This window comes from Cuculus canorus, chromosome 1 (assembly GCF_017976375.1).
Source record: "Cuculus canorus isolate bCucCan1 chromosome 1, bCucCan1.pri, whole genome shotgun sequence".
Lineage (NCBI taxonomy): Eukaryota > Metazoa > Chordata > Aves > Cuculiformes > Cuculidae > Cuculus > Cuculus canorus.
The window spans coordinates 29,328,848-29,344,540 of NC_071401.1; the positions used below are offsets into that span (position 1 = coordinate 29,328,848).

General features: G+C 42.9%; 1 protein-coding gene across 3 annotated transcripts in view; it reads left to right on the forward strand.

Moving 5' to 3' along the window:
- Positions 1-14,310, forward strand: part of CAB39L (calcium binding protein 39 like) — a 72,912-nt gene extending 58,602 nt beyond the window's left edge. For all 3 annotated transcript variants that reach the window (XM_054077937.1, XM_054077927.1, XM_054077947.1), the window contains 4 exons: positions 2,717-2,776; positions 4,676-4,741; positions 5,401-5,544; positions 12,431-14,310. In XM_054077937.1, the coding sequence (XP_053933912.1) occupies positions 2,717-2,776; positions 4,676-4,741; positions 5,401-5,544; positions 12,431-12,610 (450 nt within the window). In that variant the 3' untranslated portion in view covers positions 12,611-14,310. The remainder of the gene's footprint in view (positions 1-2,716; positions 2,777-4,675; positions 4,742-5,400; positions 5,545-12,430) is intronic.
- The last annotated feature ends 1,383 nt before the right edge of the window (positions 14,311-15,693 follow it).

Consider the following 15,693-nt stretch of genomic DNA (forward strand, 5'->3'; position numbering starts at 1 on the left):
TCTGTTCTCAGCTCGGCAGAAAAGACTTGTATCTCTTCCCCAGGTCCTACTTAGAGCATGAGAGCAGTGTGTGTGGTTGGTGATGGACAGCCTTCACCCCAGCCAGGAGGCAGAATGAAGACAATGGTCAGTTAAGCTGCAACAGCAACCGCAGACTACTGCAACCCTCCTAAGAAAAGAGGGAATTTTGTTGTTCAAAGAAATACGGCTGTGGAACTTACTTCTGTTTGCTGTAATCTGTGTGTACTTTTATCAAGATTTAAAAGTAGGATTCTACACATGCACTGGCAAGAGAGGAGGATGAGGGCAGTTCATCCTCAGCCATCGGGCAGAAATCACCTTTTAAAATGCTTGGGGAAAATCTATGAACTGCATTTTTTAAAAAAATAATTGTTCCCTCTTATTTTAAATTGTCTGACCTGATACCTGGTTAGTTCTGGAGATAAAGCAGGCGTTCATCTCATCTCCTATTTGTCTGTTACTCTGAATAGCTGTAACAGCAAGAAGTGATGTGGAAGTGACTGAATCATGAAATATGGAGCAACTTAATTTCTAATACCATAAAAATAAGTGCTATGATTGCTCGCTGGCTGGATTACCAAACTCCTGTGTTTGGTTCAGTTTCCCTCATGCTGGGTTTGTAGTGTTGCCACTGGGGTGTCTCGTTCAGAGCTGAAAGCCTTACGTAGTCTATGCTTCAGAGAAGGGCTTAATTAAATGTGCATTAAAGTCTGAGGATATTTATAGTAGGGGAAGTATTGGAATTTCTTATGATCTGGAGATGTACTTCTTAATTAAATTCAGCCAGGTGCACCGCAGAGAGGAAACAGAGCTGCTAAAAATGCAGTGGAATACAGCCTGTGTTTAGAGATACAGTCAGCTGTGGAGGGTATCAGCAGTGTCTGGGAGGAGTGCTGATGGAATACTGCTGCTGCAGGCTCTCTTGTGATTTTCTGTGAAAAATTCATTTTGGATTATATTCCGTTTGTGCCCCCTATTGAAAAATGTTGTACTTGCCTCCTAAGTGTGCTGCATAAAAGCTTGTGCATCACTTTTGTTGCACTCAGCCTTTTAGACTGCTATCGTTGCAGTCCTGCTAAATCAAGGAATGTATTGAAAACATGTATTGGGTTTTATAGCACTCTGCTTTCATCCTGTGATTGATGGTAAAAAAAAAAATTAAAGGATTAGCATGTAAAGGATTTATTTCATTTGTGATGCTGCAGCGGATGTGTCTGTGCATGTACTTCAGCTGCTCATCAGCTTTCTGACTGGGTAGGGAAACCAAGGAAAAGATGATGCAAATGATAGCAGAAACTAATTGACTGAAAAAATATCAACTTGAATGGACTTCATCAGGCATTTATTGTGATCAATGTTATGTTTTAAAAGAGGCAATAAGATAAAAATTAAATTTAAATGCCTCAAACCGGCCATTTCATTTCATAGCTATTCATCCAGTAAAGAGACTTGATTTCTTCTGGAACTGAACATTTGCATCTCTGTCGCTGAGCACCAGCATTCCTATTCTGTGAGAGAGGTTGCTTTAATTTAAATTTTAATTAGTTGGCCTTTAAGCATAGCAGGCATCCCATCCAGATATCTGCTGCTGTTGTATCAGTATGCCTACCTGCAGAAAAAGAGGAGCAGCAAGGATTCATCCCACCTATGTGAGACTCCCTTCTGGGGATGAAGTAGCTGTGAAGGGAGCCTGGCTGCCTGGCTTAGATTGGTGCCTAACTTTTAGGCTTTAAATATGTATATATATGTTGGATTAATCTGAGTCTTCCTTGCTATGTTCATTGGAGATGAACAATAGCAGTTGATCAAACAGCATAATTTCCAGCTGTGGGGTAGCATGTAGATCACTTTTGGCTTTGGGTCCATAGGTGATCCTTCCATAAAGGGTTGATTTACTTTAATAAACACCACCCCAGTTTATTTTAAGTATTCAGCACTGGCTAGACCGCAGCTCAAATACTGTGTTCAGTTTTGGGCCCCTCACTACAAGAAAGACATTGAGGTCCTGGAGCGTGTCCAGAGAACAGCAACGAAGCTGGTGAAGGGCCTGGAGAACAAGTCTTATGAGGAGTGGCTGAGGGAATTGGGGTTGTTTAGCTTGGAGAAGAGGAGACTGAGAGGAGACCAAATTGCTCTCTACAACTACCTAAAATAAGGTTTGGAGAGGTGGATGTTGGTCTCTTCTCCCAAGTGATAGGTGATAGAACAAGAGGGAATGGTGTCAAGCTGCATCAGGGAAGTATAGATTGGACATTAGGAAAAATGTTTTTGCAGAACAGGTTATCGAGCACGGGAATAGGCTACCCAGGTAGGTGGTTGAATCACCACACCTGGAGGTGTTTAAAAGGCAGGTAGATGAGGTGGTTGGGGATATGATTTAGTAGTGGACAGGAGTTGATGATCTCAGAGGTCTTTTCCAACCTAACGATTATATGGTGGCCTTAAGAAAAGTTGGGAGTGAAAAGGAATAAAAAGAGTGAGTGTTGGAATATTGAATCTGTGAGTATTCACTTAATTCTCCCTAAAATCCCAATGAATGCACAATGCAGTTTTGTTTTTAAATGCTTTCTGTCTATGGAAATCATGTTGTAAATACCCTGTAAAAGATGACCTGGTAAAAAAGCTAAAATAAAAAATTTGAGAAGCGAGAGACAATCAAATGAGCACACTATAACCTTTCTCTGTTCTTCCCCAGGACCTATTAACACGACACAAATTGTTGGTAGCAGAATTTCTGGAACAAAACTATGATGTGGTAAGTAGAAATGATAGAAAAATTTTTTAAAAATCTGTCCGTGCTTAGCTAGAAAAAGTGAGCTCTCATAGCAGAGGGCTATGTAACACTGCAAAACATTGTTTTTACTAAAGCAGAATCCCCATGTGGCATTTGAAATGCAGGTACCCCTCTGCACGCACACAGACACATGCCAAAGTTTCAGGGGAACTCACAGTTTAAAAGCAAGTTTTATTCCTCTTTGCATGCATTGTGTCTTCTCATGTGTGAATGGAACTGTCAACTTTGTATGTAAATACATTGTGGGGAAAAATGCATGCACATTTTTCATAGAACCATAGAATGGTTTGGGATGGAAGGGACCTTAAAGATCATCTAGTCCCAACCCCTGTGTCATGGGCAGGGATACCTCCCACTAGTCCAGGCTGCCCAAGGCCCCATCCAACCTGGCCTTGAACACTTATAGGGATGGGGTGTCCACAACTTCCCTGGGCAACCTGCTCCAGTGCCTCACCACTCTCATCATGAAGAAATTATTCCTTATATCTAGCCTGAATCTGCTCCTCTCCAATTTATACTTATTGCACCTTGTCCTATCACTACAAGCCTTTGTAAACAGTCCCTCCCCAGTTTTCTTGTAGACCTTTCAGGTACTGGAAGGGCCTCCTTCAGGTACCGTGTTCAGTTTTGGCCCCCTCACCACAAGAAAGACCACTTTGTGATATTCCAGCAGCAACAGGGCCATACAGGTGTCACAGATGCTTTGGACAGAGGAGAAGAGTTACTGGAAGAAGTTTTAGCATTCCTGGAAATTATGTGTATCTAACAGGGAGATTGAGGTCTGAGTATTCCTCTTGCCGTCCTAAATCAATTAGTCCCTTGGTTTCCTGCCATTTTTCGCTTTGAGTTTTTGGCTCGGTTTTGAACCAAATGTGGGTCAGAAAAATTCCATTGAAACCAATTAAAATTTGACTGATATGGATCATGGAATTAGACTACAGGTTATATTCTCATGTTACCTGAGATATTCTTTATTTCATTGCCAAACTGAAAAGGCCAAAGACTTCTGCGATTTCATTTCTTTCATTCTAGAGTTACCAAGAAGGTTAAATAAAGATGAGGCTTATTATTGCTAAGTCACAAATGCAGCTTAATTGGAGCAAAATTAGCATCTCTGCAAGCCTCTTCTCTTAGCATTGAAGCACTGGCATTGGAACAGTCCACATTCTACCTTTATTTTCACATTTAAAATTTTAAGTATAAATTGTGGAAGTGAACAATTTTTTCAGATGATTCCTGGACAGCAATGTTGAGGTTTTCACTTGTTTGGTAGGTAGTTTGAACATACCCAAACCCTCTCACTCAGTCTTCTTGACCACAAGATTCCTTTGGCCCAATCTTGCAAAAGCCAGCACATGCTCTACTCCTACTGACCCTTGTTGGGCTTTAAAGAGTGAGGGTGCTCAGGGCAGATGGCAGGAGCTTTTGGCATACGCCAGTATGTGATGCACCACCACCAGTTTGGGGTATTGTGTTAAATCACAAAGCAGGTTGTTACCATGGTATGAGTGTGTGGACATCACGTGCTGGACCCATGTGTCCTGGCAGCAGGTTCACCCTCTTCTAAGAGAAGGCTGCACAGGCATTATCTCACTTCTGTCCTAGTTGGCTTGCACTTGTCCTATTATGTGCAGTCCATATGTGGTATCCCTCTCTGCAGTATTTGGAAGAAGAGTGTTCCTGGGCATTAATTCACTGTGTGATAACCAGCCAAGAAAAAAGGCCACGAGAGCTGTGCCTGGCATCGCAGTGAAGCATTCAAGGGTAGCACTGCTGTGGCCTCTTCTCTGGGGTGAGAAGGACGGGGAGGAAGAAGGATGGACGTGAATTGGATTCATTTGTGTTTTCTTGTTACTCTAGATCTTTGAGGATTATGAAAAACTTCTTCATTCTGAAAATTATGTAACGAAGAGACAATCTTTGAAGGTAAAGTTTCTCAGCACTTTCCTTCTAAATTTGAGCTCCATGTTATGCAGAATATCAGCATGCATGTAGGGCAATGGAGCGGCCATATACTTTCTAATAAAAAAGAAATAAGCGCTTAGAGGTGCTGCCCTTACAATGCAGAAGAGCTCACTGTGAATTTTCTTTCTAATGAAGCACTGGGCTGTTTCTATGGAACAAGCACTGCGTTTTTACTCTGACCTCAAATCTGTACTTTGGTTCATAACTGAGGTTAAAATGAATTGGAGAATAACATGAACGTCTCTGTTTGTCTGGTGCTGCTTGCTGGTGCAGCACCAAGTCTGACATAACATGCAGGTGAGACCAGATAGGCGTGTTAATGTAACATCTGAATGAAATGAAGGTGCCTCTGTGGGACAGCTGCACTACACTTGCTTCTGTCCAAGCTGGCTCACAGCAGCTCTTATTACACCCAGCCCATCTGTGGGATCCCTCTCTGTAGTGTTTAGAAGATGAATATTGCTGGGAATTAAGTAACTCACAGCATGATAACAAGTGTAATTACTTTTTTTTTAAGGTGATGACTGAAATGCTCTTAGGCAAGCATTAAAATACGTTGCTGCTTTCTTTGCATTCAAAAATAATGTATCAAACTGAAAAACCTGTAATTGCCTCTATAGCTTCTGGGTGAATTGATTCTGGATCGACACAACTTTGCGATCATGACAAAATACATCAGCAAGCCAGAAAATCTGAAGCTAATGATGAACTTGCTGCGAGATAAAAGCCCCAACATTCAGTTTGAAGCATTCCATGTGTTCAAGGTGAGCTAGTATGAGCTGTAGGGACTTTCTCTTCTGCCCGTAGAAGTGTTTTTCAAGGTGGGCAAGAGAAAGCCCAAAAAAATAAGGCTTAAATTTTGGGTTTACAGTCACTTCCAGTGTTTGAGAATGTCTTAATTGAAAACCTTTCTATCACTCAGCCTCTGATTTCTGTTTACCTTCCTTCAGGTGAGATCTAAAGCAGCAGTATTTTGGTTTGGGCTAAGGGTAGTCACTCAAGTAGCAATGAGGTGGATGCTACAGGTAATAAAATACACAGCTTCTAGGCAGTATCCAGAGTACTTTCCCCCAATTCTTGGGCCATTTTACCACGTGATTCTAGGTAAAGATTGAAAAAACAGAAGTCTTACAACTCTACATTAAGACTAAAAGTAGATGATGCTAGTGCTGTGTGTCAGTGTGAACACAATTTGCTTTTAAAAAAAAAGATTTGGTAAATCTGAGCTTGAAATGAGTTTAATCCTTCCATCCTTTTGCAATGATCGTTAATGCAGTCTTAGTCAATTACCAGACCCAGCCAGTGTCCCTTTTTTCAGGATGATTAATACTAATAAGTGAAAAAATTACTGGTTTTCTACCAAAAAAGTCCTCTGCTCTGGGACAGACAGTGAGTTGCATTCTTATTATGCAAAAGTACCTTTAATTTGGAACTTTGTAAGTAGAGTTGTTAACGATTTTCAGAAGAGGAATATTGAACCCGAGAGGATATCCTTCCCCAGGATGGTTAGGAAAGACACCAGACCACACCAAAAGGCATGTTGTTGTGAAAAGATTACATCACCTTCCACAAATTCAGATTGACTTGTTGCGTTTTGCACTTCTGCCATTTCTGATTTGGAAACAAGCTTTCAGATCTGCAGTGTGGAAGCTTAAAGGATATGCAGCTTCTCCAAAAAGCTTTTTGTTTCCAAAATAAAAGGCTTCAAGGAGCATTAAAAAAAAAAAAATTCTCTCCCTCAAATAAGCAGCTTGGTAAGCTGTTCCCTTGCTGACTTGCTCCACAGTCAGCTGAACCGCTGTCAGTAACTTCTACTCCTCCTCCTTATCAGGAGGTATGTGGTTCCGAGATAAGAAAACAGTTAGGTTCCAAACACTTGCAGCCTTTGAGATGCCTATGAAGGGAGGGGATCAGAGGATTGGGCTCTCTTAGCTGCTCTGTAAGTAAATGCCAGATTTTTATGTACGAGACACATGAGTTGCTGTTCCTGAAATAATGATATGCGTGGCACAGGCCTTGGGAACAGCTGATTTTGCTTATTTTAAGAAGCATTTGAAAGGATTTGGAATAACTTGAAAGGATTCGAGTGTGCAACCATGTCATACATTGCTGTTTCTCTCATTCTGCTTTCCCATTCCTTCCTTCCTTTCCTTTTCCAGTGCATTGCATCCCATTTCCAGTTAGAGTGGAAATATTGTAGGCTCAGCCTTGCTTGACCACTTGTGATTGCTGCCACATGGACATAACACTGAGGCCTTCAGCTGTCCAGCAAAACAGTGTGTGGTGGTAATGTTGTATTTCTTCAGTTTGGAGGGCCAAACTCTGTCCTCAGGTAGTAACCTCCAAGAGATGCTGGGTTTTTTTTTTCAACAGTTCCCATCAGCAGCATTTAAATGGTGCCATGGTGTGCCTCACGCTATCTCACATGTGCAGTGCTTGCTGTAGAGAAGTTGCAGAACCTGATCAGCTGGAAATTGCTCATTTATAACCACCAGCAGCACACTAGCATAACTCTAGAGGTGCAGTGGAGTTGCCCTTTTAGGTCCTTACTGGAGATCTGGGCTAGGTGGATGTAGAAGTACTCAGCTTCTCCCTGGTGGACGGGGTAGTTATAGGGTATGTTATAGAGAACAGCATTCTGCATTTGTAGAGTGCTTCAGGAAAGAGCACTTTCCTCTGATTTTACTTCTTAAATTGAGTTCTAGTTTCTTGAGAATCACTGAAGGAAATTCTTAAATATTTAAGAGAATGGGGGAGAACACTACTGGCTAGTTGTGCCTTGTTCTGCAGTATCCCTGCCTCCTGTTTCTGGGTTAGTGTCCCTCAACTTGATTCTCTTGTCACAGAATCATAGAATAGTTTAGGTTGGAAGAGACCTTAAAGATCATCCAGTTTCACCCCACAGGGATACCTCCCACTAGATCAGGCTGCCCAAGGCCCCATCCAGCCTGGCCTTGAACACCTCCAGAGATGGGGCAGCCACAGCTTCCCTGGGCAACCTGTGCCAGTGCCTCACCACCCTCATAATGAAGAAATTCCTCCTAATGTCTAATCTAAATCTGCCTCTCTCCAGTTTATACCCATTGCCCCTCATCCTATCACTACAAGCCTTTGTGAACAGTCCCTCCTCAGCTTTCTTGTAGCCCCTTCAAGTACTGGAAGGTGACTATAAGGTCTCCTTGGAGCCTTCTCTTCTCAGCTGTAATAATTTCGTGGTAATGTAACTGGGAGAGGAATCTTGTCCTCAGCTTTTAATCTCGTAAATTTTAAACTGTGCCTGCATTTTTAAATTATGATTGCAAAATATCTGTGCAGTCCTGGTTGAAATTACAGTAGACTAAGCACAGTGATTTGAAATCAAAGGTCTGCTGAGAAGTGGATACTTGCTGCTCTGTCTGAACTGCCAAAAGGTTTGGGTTTAAGTTACCTGATTTAGATGTTTCACCAGTTAGGCACCGTTGAAATGAAAAAGTGCTTGTTTTGTAAGCTTCCAGGTTCCAACACTCCCATGCCCCAGCTGACCCAAAAAAGGCATATGACTCTTACCTCCCTGAGGCAATTTCTAATTGTTGAAGAGTCAAAACTGTAAGACAGAGATGAAAATGATGAGCACCTCTAGTGCAAAAATATTTTGCAGGAACAGTTCATGGCTGAATATGCCAGTGCCTCTTCAGGCTCTGAGAACATTTCACTCATCCAAGATGCTTTGGGTGGGAAAAGGAAAACTAACAGAGTACCCTCTTGCAGTGCCTTCTTCCATTCTCCATTGAGGACGTGCTTGATCTCCACCCCAGCTCCAACTCCTTCTCTTCCTTTTGCCTGAGCAAAATGGATCTTCTGCCTTGCAGCACCATCCTAAGGGCCTGCAGTTGCTTTCCAAGGCTGGATGTCCTAGACAATGGGGATTAGCCACTATTTAATCACTAGGAAAGGCTAATGAATCTCACCCCCTTCCTCCTTCTCCATAAATAATCCAATGGACTCACCATCATTGTAGGTTTTGCAGTTCTTCTCTGCATTGATTTCAGTGGAGAGGTCTCAGTCTTGAACATTCACACTTGATTCTTGAGAATCAAGTGTTGGGAAGGGCTGTCCAGCTCTTATGATGGCTTTGTGAAAGTTATTAGTGGAGGCTGCTTTGAGTTTGCCTGTAGGGGAGACCAAAGCTTTCAGACATATGTGAACATGGTGCAGGTACTCCTTTAACCCTATACATTTAGAAATAGAGGCAAATAAAAAGCTCTCTTGGCTTTCACATAAACGATTAGATTATTTTGAGGAAAACACCCTGTAGCGGTGAACTGGGAATATGCAACTTTCTTGTATTTAAATAGACATTTAACAAAATATATTTTACTGTTTAAATCTAAAAATAGAATGGGTACACTGTGTTTCGTGACCTTAGTTTCATTTTTCCATTCTCTTTCGTGCATGTCACACAGCTACCTCCTGCAGCTGGCTCTGCAAATGGCCTCACCTAATTTGACTGCACTGATAGTTTCCTCTTGGTACAAAGCTTAAGCCACGCTTATGGGGATGTGTCCTTTCTGTTTCTTAGTTGGAGGGTTTAAAGGGCAAAAGTGTTATGGGAAGCATTGTGCTATAAGCAACATGAACCATAAGGCACCTCTTGTGTCCAGTTTCCTGACGCAGTAAGATTGTGCGTCACCCCAGGGTAAGTCTTAAAATACTCAATCCAGGGTATCCAACCACTGTAATCGCTTTTGCTCTGCTGTAGTCCCAGACGATGGTGATGCCTTGTTATTAATTGTAAGGAAACAAGGTCAGATTCTCTAATCAAGTGATCTTGGTATTTGAAGAAATACAGTGTATGACTTCTAGTGGAGACGAGAGAAAACTTCTGAAGCTTCGGAGTTGCCTTTTGCAAATATTCCAAAATGAAACTGCTGAAGCATCTATTTTTAGAGTTGGAATTTTAATAGAAGTGCTTTCTTTATTTTGGGTCTCTGTCTCTCTCTTCTATCTGAATTAAGTGCTCTAAAACATGCAACATTTCATAATAAAACCATGGGCGAAACAAAGTTCTCTGTGAAGTGTTTTAACTTCAGTTGAACTTCATTTTAGTAGAAATGTTCCAGATAGCATTAATAAAGATTTCTATTTTCAGGGATATATTTCCTCCTCTATGACAATACAGAGTTCTGAATGAAGGGGCCTCTTTTAAAAGTAAAATCTCATGGTGGTCCTAATCCTGTGCTTTGTGAAGCTGATTAGTTGATGCTGGCAGAATTTGTTTGCTTAGCCAGAGTATTGAATAACATTTCAGGAATTTTCTGATCCTTTAACATTCTCTCTTTACAAGTCCCTGTTGACACTGAGCAGGACTGGCAGTCAAGATGATCTTTGTTTGAATGTTCAGTTTGAAGGTTTTGCAAGGGGAAGATTAAAATCTATAAATAATTGAGCAGGGAGATGAGCAGGATGTGATGTCTTCTATTCGACTAAGTTTTTTAATTCTTCGCTGTGGTAATGGCAGTTGTGGAACCAATATGAAATGCTGGTATTTACAAGGTTTGTCACTAAAACCTTCCAATTCTGTTTGCAGACCAGATAGGTTTTACAAGAAGAAAGATTTAGATTTCTTCTTGTTGAGAGTCAGCCTTCAGTTATCATTATAAGGTGGTCTAATATTCATTGAAGGAAAATGTTCAGTACTTCAAGGTCAGGTCTTTTTTAATGGATCCCATGTGCGTCGTAATCAGATTAATTCTGAAAATATTGGTCCTGCCAGTGTACGTGGTGATTTACTCCTCCTGGTCACAAAGGGGGAACTGAACCCCAAAACTAAAAACTTTTAATGAAGATTGGTAACAGTTACTTTCCTGATCCCTGACTGTAGGCTTAGGTACTAATTTTCTCAAAGGAATCTTGTCCAGACAACTCAGGGATTATCACAGTCCAGATCCTGGAAGTATCCAGCCTCCATCAGCACGGTGACCTGCTGTAGGTCAGGATGTGGGGAGCTGCATCATGAGGCTGCTCAAGCTGAGTTAGTGAACTGATGCATTCTCAGCCAGAGACAAGCATTCATACCCATGAGATTTCAAGATTCGTGTTCCCTAAATAAGGCACAGACTAGAGAGCTGTAGAGGTAGTCTTACCTCCCTGCTTGAGCAGAAGTACTTAGTGTGGCACTTGATCTGTGACGAGCCCAATTCCTCCCCCATATTCCCCATGTGTGGCATTTTCCACACCACTTCTATAACTGCTCCCATAACTGGGGAGTACAAAACCTAGCGGTGGGTCCAGTAGGAATCCTGTCCCAGGCTTTATGAGGCAGTGTTTCTGGGGGCGAGAGCCTGCAACACAGCTCCCTAGGATGGTGTGTGCATGTTTCTTGTTGTGTAACACAGCACCTCCCTGTGCAGCTGGATGTGGCCCAGGTTTTCATGTGGGCATCATCTCAGTGGAGATAAATGGACCTGCAGAAGAGCCTCGGGTCTGGAGCCAGCAGCCCGGAGGCTAAGCGAGCGGTAGTGCCGCCTGCATTTGGCCAGACAACATGCCATTCTGTACTGTCAACAGATGTTTGTTTTCATTCTGGTTTGAACAGGCTTGGAAGGAAACTGGATGTTTTCCAGTCTTGTCCATCCTTAATTTCTTCTCATCGGGTAGAGAATAACTTGAGTTATTTATGTCGTTGCACAAGCATTCGGGCGGTGTTTGTTGACCAGCCATGGTAACCTCAGTGCGAGCCAGATGTAGGAGCTCCTCCCAGGGTGGCCGGGGGAGTGCTGTGCATGTGTTCCCACCCTGTCCACCCTCTGGGATTGACGTCTACACAGCCTGCATCTCTGCGGCATCCTGAGGTCCCTGGGAAGAGTTTGTCACTACTGGCCTTTGCAACCAGCCCTAAGTGTCCTATTGTCAGTCAGCGCATACCACACAGAACATGTTAAAGAAACAGTGTTGTGGTGTAGGGGGTCCTCTGCAGCTTTAGGCTTTGCAAGAGTTAAAATCAGAGCATGGCTAGGTTTATTCTTAAAAATTACTCTTTGAGAAGCCCAATAAGCCACGGAACTGCTGGTTCTGCCAGGTGAGTATTGATGTGTCACATTCCCTCCCCACGTTGCCCTCCTGCTCTGCTCAGCGAGGGCAGGGATGGCACCGGGCACACCACAGTGCTTCTCCTGCTGGAAATTTCCATGCTCCTGTGAATTGATTAGGCGAGGGGAAGTGGAGCCTCTGACATTTTTCCAAACCAAAACAAAGCTGACAAGTCTAATTTTAGGCCTTGTTTAGTATGGAAATGATATCACTACTGACACAAAGGTTTTCCAGTCTCCTGATAATTAATTTCTCTATACCGAAGCCTTGCATGTGGAAGAGGCTCAGAACTGATAGCTCGCTCTCAACAGCAGGATTTACAATCAAATGCTTTATCAGCAAAGAGCAAATTTAAAGAGAAGTGCTACCACACACAGGCATAGCTTTGCTTCAGTTTGCTGTTGAACCAATGTGTTTTTAAGTCCTCTCTGTGTGCCTTGGGATAAGGTGCGTAGCAGCAGAGTATCTGCCTGCCAGCCTCAGCTGACTTGTTAGAAGATAACTTAGAGTGATATTGTAACTGATGTTCCTCTCTCTCTCTCTCTGTGTATCCCTCTGTGCCTGGATTTGTTTGCATGTTAGGTTTTTGTGGCCAGTCCAAACAAAACACAGCCTATTGTGGAGATCCTGTTGAAAAACCAACCCAAGCTAATTGAGTTTCTGAGCAACTTCCAGAAAGAGAGGACAGATGATGAACAATTCACTGATGAGAAGAACTACCTGATTAAGCAAATCCGAGACTTGAAAAAGCCAACGGCATGAAGAACTCCTCTCGTTTTCCACTGTAGGCATTAATCTCATTTGTTAAGTTCCTCTGTGTCCGATAAACACCACAATAGTTCTTGAGAAGGCACAGCAAGTACCTGGTTTTTATTTTGTCTTTTGTTCCTAGATGTCAGGAGTAGAAGGGTTTTACATGAAAACTGAAAAAAATCTAGAATAATATATTATTTTTAATCAAGTCTATAATTATTTATGTCAGTTTAGAATATCTCTGTAATAGAAGCTGGTTTGACAGATTTATGCTCAAGAAAAATGAACCTCTTTGCTTAACTTTGTCAGCCAACTTGAGCTGTTGGTGAGTGCACAGAGTAGGTCTTCTGAGGACTGTTAGTGTTGTTCCTTTGCACCTGTAATTGTGAGTTTTCTTTAGTGCTGCACACACACAAGACTATGAAAGAGTACCTTTGTCTCTGGAGTTAGCTGCACTTATAGATCAGGTTCTATAGTCAAAACAGCGGGAGATAAAAAACCAGTAAAGATCACATTTTTGCTTTATTTTTGTTTTCTTTCATCTTTAAGTTTTCTTTTCCCCTAGATGAAAGGTTTCGTTTTCAGTGCTAGGGAATGGATGAAGACATCAGCCAGATGAGCTGTTTCTGCCTGCCTCCTATTTTCCTGTATGTGATTTTCCTCGTGCTAGAGCACAGGCCATTCCCACCAGCTCTCAAGCAGACCGATGAGGAACAGCCCTGTGTGCACGGTGCCCATGTAACCCTCCGATGGGGAGAAGGCAAGATCAACACCCCTCCGCCAAGGCCAATGCTGTATTGCTATAAAGTGATCTTGCACCAACTAAAATCATCAAGAAGCCTGTCCTCACTTTCAGTGGGAATAATACTGGTGGTGGCCAAAGTGACTGAAATGGCTGAGCCCCACCACCAGGGTGAGAGGAGGCTCCTCAGTGCCTTCCCATCTGGATTCAAATCCCAGCTGTGCGAGGTGAGGTTGAGCAAAGTTCAGCAAGGGGATACTGAAATGGCCTCAGCCTGAACTGCTGAGTGCCTCGGGGTCCGTGAGACATTTGGGAGCTGCAGGTGCTCTCAAAGCTGAGAGCATTTATTGGATACTGAAATCAAGTGCAGGAGACCATTTAGCAGCTCTAGGCACCAAAGGCTATTTCTTGTCTGGCGTTTTCCATCCTTGTTCATCCTGATGTGAATTTAGGTTCTGCATTCAAATTGTAGAGGGGGAAATGGTTGCACTGTTGATGTTTCAAGTTTAATAAGCTCTGTGGTCCAAAGAGCATTTGCCAGGTGTGTTTGAAGAGTTTTGAGGTCTTTTGTTTTCTAGCAGGAAATGAAAATGTTACTCTGATGCTTTATTAGGAAGTGGAGTTTGAGAGCAGGGAGTGGAAATTTCTTGAATTTTTCTGGACAGCCTAGGTTCTGAGTTTTCCTACTTGCTGTAAGACAGCTGTCTAGCTAAAATAACTAGTGCTTCAGACAAAAGGGCAACACTGAACTGTAAAAACAGAACAAGACTTTTTCCTTTATAAAACTGTTGTATATTGGGGTGACTGATACTTTAATTTATGTGCTTTAGAAAAGGGATGAAACGGGACCGATTATGGACTCATGTTTTTTTCAGATGTCAGAGATACACAATAACTGTCTATCTTAGTTGCCTGGAATTTAAAAAAATATTTACAAGCTATTAAAGGCATGATTACTGATCACCCATTTTTTCTCTCTCTGTTTTTTTTCCTCTTGCCTTTCTGGTAGCCAGATTTCATGCAGTGCTAAATTCTTCTTTCCTTTGCCAGCCAGTTTCAGCAGATGGAGAGAGCGAGCGATAAGCACTTTCTCCAGAGCTAACGCACTCTACAAGCATCATATCTGCAGCTCTGGCTGGCAGGGGCTTTGCAACCCAGGCCATGGTCCAGCTCAGCCTGACCACGATCTTCACTCCCAGCCCTGTGGGCAGCGCTCGCTATCAGTGGTAGTTTGTGGGTCAATAAAGAACCATCTCCAGAATCGCAGGCCTCGGAGCTAGTCGTTTAAGTCTGATCCTTGAGATCTGGAGCCTAAAATCAAAGGGTACTTGACTTTGCTCAAAGCTCCTGGGTTGGGGCTGTCTCCAGGGATGGATTAACACGGAGACACGTGTCCATTGCCTCATGGAGTCACACGAGAATGTCAGGCTTCCAGCCTACACTCAGAAAATAGTGTTACAGTGTGTTGCTGGGGAATGCCTGCCCTTGACAATGAGTGTAACCCATGCAGAGGTGCCCTCTGCATCTCTTATTCATAAACATCGATGCTTATAAATATCTAAAGGATGGGCGTCAGGAAGATGGGGTCAAACTCTTTTTAGTGCCCAGCAACAGGACAAGGGGTAACATGCAGAAACTGGAATGCACAAGTTCCATCTGAATGTGAGGAAAAACTGTGAGGGTGATGGAGCACTGGAACAGGCTGCCCATGGAGGGTGTGGAGTCTCCTTCTCTGGCGCTATTCAAAATCTGCCTAGACACATTCCTGTGCATCCTGCTCCAGGTGAGCCTGCTTTAACAGGGGAGTTGGACTGGCTGATCTCCGGAGGACCCTTCCAACCCCAACCATTCTGTGATTTTACGTTCTGTGGAAATAAAGAGGGTGGTCAGTGCTGTGAGCTGCTCATCTGGACAATCTAGACACAGAAAAGCAGTTGAAGACATCACAACCTCGCTGTAATATGAGGCGGGAGGTTACACCCACACCCCGTGTTTGCATAGGCAGAAGCATGCAAGGCCAACAAGGAAAAGAGCAATTGGCCCCATTCTGTGACCTCTGCAAAGGCAGCCTTTTCCACTGCGAGCAGCCAGAAGGCCACAAGTGGGAAGGAGGGCTTGTGAATAAGGGTGTGTGTGTGTGTGTGTGTGTGTGCATGTCTGTCTGCAAGAGAGCAAAAAAGGGAGCGGTCTTACAGTAAAATGACATGTGCCAGGCCCTTTGCAACTTACCATAGCAGAAGCCAAACCTGAAGTAAATATTGCCAACACACCCTAAAGTAATGGAGTCTTCACCAAGCTCAACTTGCTTAGCTCTTCAAAAGAAGAAGGCAAAAGAAATGGTGAAGATGAA